This window comes from Nansenia antarctica (genome assembly GCF_963989245.1).
Source record: "Nansenia antarctica genome assembly, chromosome: 3".
Classification (NCBI taxonomy): domain Eukaryota; kingdom Metazoa; phylum Chordata; class Actinopteri; order Argentiniformes; family Microstomatidae; genus Nansenia; species Nansenia antarctica.
This window is the reverse complement of record NC_137688.1, coordinates 65,734,742-65,743,026: the sequence shown is the minus strand read 5'-3', so window position 1 is coordinate 65,743,026 and position 8,285 is coordinate 65,734,742. Positions and strand designations below refer to the sequence as shown.

General features: G+C 45.0%; 2 protein-coding genes across 2 annotated transcripts; both read left to right on the top strand.

The window, feature by feature from the left end:
• Positions 1 to 2,953: 2,953 nt before the first annotated feature.
• On the top strand, positions 2,954 to 3,340 carry LOC308152887 (histone H2A-like; the record flags this gene model as incomplete). The annotated part of the gene is made up of 1 exon (XM_080525959.1): positions 2,954 to 3,340. The coding sequence occupies one exon, from the start codon at positions 2,954 to 2,956 to the stop codon at positions 3,338 to 3,340; it is 387 nt and encodes a 128-aa protein (XP_080382085.1).
• Positions 3,341 to 4,056: 716 nt separating this feature from the next.
• On the top strand, positions 4,057 to 4,467 carry LOC308152877 (histone H3.2; the record flags this gene model as incomplete). Its single annotated transcript, XM_080525949.1, has 1 exon — positions 4,057 to 4,467. The coding sequence occupies one exon, from the start codon at positions 4,057 to 4,059 to the stop codon at positions 4,465 to 4,467; it is 411 nt and encodes a 136-aa protein (XP_080382075.1).
• Between the last annotated feature and the right edge of the window lie 3,818 nt (positions 4,468 to 8,285).

Here is an 8,285-nt window from a genome sequence, read left to right as displayed (position 1 = left end):
CATATCACCCCCATTATGTCATTAACTGGCCAAGTCAGTGTGACAAGTCAATAAAAGAGCAATTCCATAGTGATTTGAGCTGACGTGTTACAATGAAGTCGACGTTATAGTATGGTATAGTAGATATTATATAGTACTGATGTTTAATAACTCGATGTTACAATCTTCAATGACTCCAGTCCTTACGTGGTATCCCTCCCAAATATCTCTTAATCCCCGCTACCTCCCAGTACAGTTTCTCCACAGTAAACAAGTTAATAATAAAAACATGTAATTCTTCCTTTTTCTATAGCATTGTGACTGCCTGGTCCTAGCATAGATGTATTTTCTTATGATGGCTGATGGCTAGGTGATTCCCAGACCAAGGGTCGCAAAGTGCTTTACATAACAAGGAAGAAAACACTATTAAAAACATAATACAAGAGTGAAAGACACAGCAGGTTAAAACAGGCAGAAAGAATATATAACATAACAAGCATCTATAAGGGGTATATAGGGGTAGTGGTGGTCTAGTAGTGGATAGTGAGTTGGACTAGTGATCGGAAGGTTGTGAGTTCAAATCCCGCCTGAAGCCACACCACTAGTAGTGTGCCCTTGAGTAAGGCACTTAGCCCTCAGTTACTCCAGGGGGAATGTCCCTGTAATTCGTAATTGTAAGTCGCTTTGGATAAAAGCGTCTGCTAAATGGCATATGTATCAATTACTCGGTGTTACCATTTTCAAAGACTCCAGTCCTTGAACCCGCCGGAAGTTTTGCGCGCCTTTTTTGTTTTTCCACTCTGCCATTGTTTCTTTCAACTGCTGGAGTAGTGTACTCACTAGTTGTCTAAAACGGTTTCCGGTATTAATATAATGGACAGGAGTGACTACACTGCATACATACGCATGACCAATTTCTCGGGACAGGTGGATTTAAACATAAATCATGAATATAATAATGGTTTAAACGGCGTTCACATGTGGATAATCTAGTACAATCAAGAAGTTAGCCTACCACTACCGCCAAGACATGCTCACTTATCTATCGATAAAATGCTTTCATATCACCCCCATGATGTCATTAACTGGCCACGTCAGTGAGACAAGTCAATAAAAGAGCAATTCCATAGTGTTTTGAGCTGACGTGCTACAATGAAGTCGACGTTATAGTATGGTATAGTAGATATTATATAGTACTGGTGTTTAATAACTCGATGTTACAATCTTCAATGACTTCAGTCCTTACGTGGTATCCCTCCCAAAGACCTCTTAATCCCCACTACGCTACCTCCCAGTACGTTTCTCCACAGTAAATAAGTTAATAATAAAAACGGCTCCGCTCCACTCATAGAACCAGGGCCGCTTTAAGGGGGGGCTAGCTGGGGCGGTGGCACAGGGCCTCGCGCTTTGGAGGGCCTCGCGTGAGGCAGGGTAAAAAATAAAAATAAAGTTTTTTTTTTTTTTGGGTACCCTGGCTGGCGAGGCCCTCCAAAGCAAGGGCAAGGGACCATATTATTATTTTTGCCTTAAATACATTTCTTAATGTTCACAGATGTGATAATCATAGTCAATCATACATCTAAAATCTAGCATACCTGTAGGACAGAGAGATTCTTAGCAACAGAAAAAAGTAATTTCCCCCTATGACACCTTACGTGAAACGTGAAAAGAATTTTTGGGCGCGCGTTGACACTTGTTGTGCATAGTGACTGCTTAGTGCAACGGACAAAATGCAGAGGGAACGAGACCGAGGAAGAAAATGTTAATCGGGTGCTGAAAAAAGAAATACAAATAAAAGAAAGGAAGGCTTCAGGGCCTCGCTTAGAGGTTCGTTCGAAACATTTCTAAAAACAAGTGAGGCTCCCGTTAGCACCGAAGAAGCTAACGTTACTGCTAGCACTAGCAATGCTAGTAGTAGCACGGCACAGCCCCCCCTGAGAGGCAAAGATGATGTCTCTGAGGTGGAGGAGGACAACTGCTACACCGGCAGCAGTGGGGCTGCCCAGCCCCAGGTGATGATGGTCAGGAGTGGCGAAGTAGAGGATACGGAGGCGGAAGATGGAGCTACTCAGAGCAGCAGCAGGGCTGAGAGTGATGGAACGCAAGACGAGCCTACAGTGTCAGATATGTCATGTATGATGATCCTGGTAAATTGGCCGGTACATAATATGGACTCTACAGTTACAGAAGTGATCATTAGAAGAGGTCCCCCAAAGATGAAACCTGGATTTAGTTATCCTAAAAATAATGAGAACAGGAACTTTAGTGAAACTTTATTTCTCCGAAAACTACCAAATGGGGAAAACATAGAAAGAAAGTGGCTTGTGTACTCTCAAAAACGGGACATGTCTTTTTGCTTTTGCTGTAAGCTTTTCAACATAAAGGATAGGCCTACATGGTGGTGAGTAACATCTCTATTCATGTCAATAATGGCTTGTGCGTATTTAATGTTGGGTATGATGACTGCTTTATCCTAAATCCTAATCCTTTACGAGTATAAAAGGTTTGAAATGAAACAAACATGGTTGTAAACTATCTAAATAAGTAGATATGCTATTGTCTATCAGCACAGCATGTGAGCGCATTTCTTGCAATATATCGGTGCGTGCGTGTCGCGCGGTTATAAGTAAGTAAGTTTTTTTTTTTTTTTTTTTTTAATAACAGTAGCCTACATCATTATAAAAGGCCTCGCAAATCTGACTTCGCACAGGGCCTCGCATATCTCCCAAGCGGCCCTGCATAGAACTGGAGTATATCTCCATAACTATCGTTACATTTCGGTAAAATGCGCGGGCGATAACAATACGTTTTTCGGCTGGGCGGCAGGAAGGGGTGCGCGTCCCCGCTCCAGGTTTGGGTTTCTCATTGGATGAGGTGTCATCGGCCCGGAGGCCAATGAGCTGTCAGGGTGAGCTATAAGTACGACACCCGCTTCGCCACTTCAACTAGTACAAATCTCATCTGAAGCTTGAACATGTCAGGAAGAGGTAAAACCGGAGGCAAGGCCAGAGCCAAGGCAAAGACCCGTTCTTCCCGAGCCGGACTCCAGTTCCCAGTGGGCCGTGTCCACAGGCTCCTGCGCAAGGGCAACTATGCCCATCGTGTGGGCGCTGGCGCACCGGTCTACCTGGCCGCCGTGCTCGAGTACCTGACTGCTGAGATCCTGGAGTTGGCCGGTAACGCCGCCCGCGACAACAAGAAGTCTCGTATCATCCCACGTCACCTGCAGCTGGCCGTCCGTAACGACGAGGAGCTGAACAAACTGCTGGGCGGTGTGACCATCGCTCAGGGTGGTGTGTTGCCCAACATCCAGGCAGTGCTGCTCCCCAAGAAAACCGAGAAGCCCGCCAAAGCCAAGTAAAAGTTCTACTCCGGCTTTCACCCCACTACTTAACCCCAAAAGGCTCTTTTAAGAGCCAACCACTTGTCTCTCAAAAAGTGCAATTTGTATTTTCATCTCTAAACGGTGTTTGTCCGCTATGAGTACCCTAGTGTGCCTCATGTTGAAGCCTGCAATCACTAAGTTAAACAGTCACCACCTTCGTGAGGCTGAGAGAACGCACCCACAACACTTGATTTGGCCACGTGGTGTTGCCAACCAATGTGATGAATGCTGGCTATAAGCATAAACCCAACAAATGCATCTGAGAGTAGCGTAAAAGCTATAGCTGGGGTCGTTGTCCTTAAGAAAGTGGTATCACAACAGTGGTATCATCTGCCAGTTGACTAATAATTATGGATTTTCCCATAACACCGATTTTTTTAAATCTTCATATTATGTTTATTATTATAATTCACATGGGCGGGGCGGGTGGACAAGGGAAGCGCGCAATGGAGGGAGCTGGAGGGGTTTAGAGTTTTAATTTATGGCGGTTTTAAGGGTGCACGGAGGTCGTGTCCAATGACAGCCTGAGAAGGAGGTGACAACGGGCCAATGAGCTCGTCTACATTCGCGGGCCAATGAGCTCGTCTACATTCGCCGGCCAATCGGAGCACGACGGCTCCGGCTTTATAAACTTAGCAAGTTCACTTGTGAAGAACATCTATACTTTGATTCTACAAGAAGAAGGTAGCATCATGGCCAGAACCAAGCAAACCGCTCGTAAATCGACTGGTGGCAAAGCCCCCAGGAAGCAGCTCGCCACCAAGGCTGCCCGTAAAAGCGCCCCGGCGACCGGCGGCGTGAAGAAGCCTCACCGCTACAGGCCCGGCACCGTGGCTCTGAGGGAGATCCGTCGTTACCAAAAGTCCACCGAGCTGCTGATCCGCAAGCTGCCCTTCCAGCGCCTGGTGAGAGAAATCGCCCAGGATTTCAAGACCGACCTGCGCTTCCAGAGCTCTGCTGTGATGGCCCTGCAGGAGGCCAGCGAGGCCTACCTGGTCGGTCTGTTCGAGGACACCAACCTGTGCGCCATCCACGCCAAGAGGGTCACCATCATGCCCAAGGACATCCAGCTGGCCCGTCGCATCCGTGGAGAGCGCGCCTAAGATGATGAGTGTCGGACTATGTTCATGAACAAAAACCAAAGGCTCTTTTAAGAGCCACCTCAATATTTCTCAAAATGATTTTTTCCATTAACTACTCTTATTTATAAGACGATAGATGGGTTAAAGTAGAATGAGATCGCAGAATGCCAGAGGGTACCATATGACAAGTCATAGCAGAACGATAGTTATGGAGATAGACTCCAGTTCTATGAGTGGAGCGGAGCCCCATAGGGGATCTCTGCTCCTATTGGTTTACCCGCTACCTAAAGTAGCCAATGACTGAATTTTTCAATGCCTGCGCCCGCCTGGGGTGCTATATAAAGGGGCGTACTTGCCGTACTTGACGTCTGCAAATGATATTCCTTCAAAATACGGAACTAGGAAGTAAACAACGTATTATCTGGAAAGACGAGAAGACTGAGTTGTTTCGGATAACTTTACTGTCAAGTAATGTTTCAGGTAAGATTTGCACGTCATACTAATTCATATCACATATTAATGAACAAGTCCATGTCATGTTGTGTCAATACAAACATGTTCTAATATGCTATTTTAGTGAAAAATCCAACCAAACGTCACACGCGATTGTGAAGCTAATGAATTAACAAGCTATCTAACTTTAAAGGGTACAATAGCTAAGTTACCAATGTCAACTATGTCTATTCTCAATCATTTCAGTAATAATTGTGCCAAATTGGGACCAGTAACATTAACTTGTGTGTGAGTACGTTACAGTATATGTGTGTGCAAGCATGTTTTTGATATTGTCAATCGTCTCACTTTTACGAGGTGAGCTGGTAAGACAAAACCCAAGACTAAATGTATCTTCACTTGCCTTGCCTATAATTGACGAGACTAGACAAAGATTCAAGTGTTTAGAGAACATTTATAACACTAGTGTGTTTTCGCAGTGCAAACACAGACACATGTCTGTACATGGTAGGTTGTTAGATTTGCATGTGCATCTCCCTTTCACACATTTAGTTTTTTTGCAGGAGCAGTATACAAGCTCTAAAACTGAAATATTTGTCCCGTCTGCATATTATGCACTGGGCGGGAAGAAGATGTGGTTTTTTATTTAGGCTGAACATAGTGGTAGTCTTTGAGCGGAGAAGTCTAGGCTTTGGTGGTGTATAATTTTCAGTTTGACCTTCTGCTTCTACTACATTGTAAGGGAGGGGGGGGAGGGAAGGAGAGAGAGAGAGAGAGAGAGAGAGAGAGAGAGAGAGAGAGAGAGAGAGAGAGAGAGAGAGAGAGAGAGAGACATATGATACTCTATGCATTGTAATAGTAATGCTTCCAAAGTTATAGCCTAGTTTATTTACAACTCTCCTAATCTGTTTCCCCAGGTAACCCCAGATGCTCAGCCCTGGACTGCACTGCACATCTTCTGGACCTGACCTGACAGGGCTGACCCTGACCCATTGATGCCTTGTTCATATCTTGTTCATGTCATATCTTAGCTTGTTTATATCATATTGTTAATAATGTTCATGTCATATCATATCATATTAATCTTAGCTTGTTTATATCATATTGTTCTTATAAATAACTTATATTGCTATAAAACACACCTGCAGCCTCCTGTACTGATTTTTCCCTTCTCTTGCGGGCTCTTTCAATGTTTCGTATGTTGGCATACTGCATATAGCATTGTCTATGGTAGCCAATATTGTGGTTATAGTGGTTCTCCAGCTGCACAGCCGCAGAGAGGAAAGCGCTACAGAGAGTCATGAGATCGGCCCAGAAGATCATCAGCGCCCCCCTCCCCTCTCTGGAAGAGCTGTACAACACACGCTGCCTCAGGAAGGCCTCCAAGATCTCCAGAGACCCATCCCACCCTGGGAACGAACACTTTGTTCGGCTGCCCTCGGGCAGGCGGTTCAGGACCATGTCCGCAAGGACAAATAGACTGAAGCTCAGCTTCTACCCTTCAGGCCCTGAACACAGCAAATACCTAGGTTCTAGGCCCTGGACAATCTAGACAATTTGATGGCAGCTACTAGATTGTAATCAAGTGCAATACTGAAACACAACTGTGAACATTTCAAACCTGCAAACTGCGACACTTTAAATGAATGTGCAATAATACTATGTGCAATATGACAACCCTCGGGTACATAAGGTTCAGAGATAGGAAATGTTAGGATATGTATAGCATAGCATAGAGTACAGCACAGTGTTTTATTTGTATAGTATAGTATAGTGGATAGTGTACATAGCCTTTATTTATGTAAACCAGCTCTTTTCCCTTCTTGTTTTTAGTATTTTTTTTCCTAGCACCAGGGGAGCCCCCCCTCCCAAATATATATAATACCTATAGTTATATATATATATATTTTTACAGCCCTTTCTGCAATTTGGCTTTCTGCAGTGTGAAGATTCACCCACTGTAGAGAACAATGTACACATTTGGTCCAACTTGCATCTGAAAATGCTGTAATATTGTCCGTTCGGTTTGTTAAATGCATACAACACTCCATAATTCATCACATCTCATTATTTCCCCGCGGTTGCTAGGGTTAACATACAGTCAGTTGCTAGGGTTAACAGCCATTGTTTACATTTCGGGGTCCTAATGAAGCCGTACTCGAATTCTGATTGGTTTATCAACTAGAGCGACCAGCGATGTGCCTGAGCAGACAGACTATTAAAAAATAAGTTTGTGAAAATCTCCGACATAATACAGCTGCAAACAAAATTGTTATAGACTTAAGAGAATTACTTAATATCGTATGTAAGAGATCGTTTACTCTGTAGATGGAAAAAGATAAACTTCGCGATAAACGCATTCGGCCCACCACCTATATGGGGCTCCGCTCCACTCATAGAACTGGAGTCTATCTCCATAACTATCGTTCTATATCGTGGAGCTCCGCCCCATAGGGGAGCTCTGCCCCTATTGGTTTAGGCGGAGCGAGCGAGGCCAAATGTACCCCCACTGAGACTATTAGTCCGAAAACAATCTCAGCGGCACCCGGAGCTGACCACTGATGTTGGTTCAAGACAACCTTAAAAAGTTGGCCCAACCCACACCGAGTCTGCTCCACTGATCTAGCCCTTACGTGAGCATGTAGGGTTGTAGATCTAACGGAACATGTCCTGGAGGAGGGTCCCCTCCCCAGGCACATCCGTAATCATCCTGACAGCACTTGAATAGAATCCCCAACCAGGGTAATCCAAGTGCCTTCCCCACTACATCAGTCATCAGCAAAACTGAGGACAGAATGAGAAAAGGATGAGGAAGAAATATCACTTACCTAACCCTTACGTTGGGTTGTTGATCTAACAGAACATGTCCTGGAGGAGGGTCCCCTCCCCAGGCACATCCGTATTCATCCTGACAGCACTTGAATAGAATCCCCATGACCAGGGTAATTCAAGTGCCTTTCCGACTACATCAGTCATCAGCAAAACTGAGGACAGAATGAGAAAAGGATGAGGAAGAAATATCACTGATCTAACCCGTACGTGAGCACGTAGGGTTGTTGATCTAACGGAACATGTCCTGGAGGAGGGTCCCCTCCCCAGGCACATCCGTATTCATCCTGACAGCACTTGAATAGAATCCCCATGACCAGGGTAATCCAAGTGCCTTCCCCACTACATCAGTCATCAGCAAAACTGAGGACAGAATGAGAAAAGGATGAGGAAGAAATATCTTTCAAGTAATACCGTACAAAAGGTGATGGCGACGACCAAGACGCCGCCTCACATATCTCCTCCACTCCCACTCCCCTGAGAATGGCCACTGATGTGGCCATGCCCCTGGTGGAATGAGCCCGAATGCCAGTCGGCACGGGCTGCCCCTTCGGCTA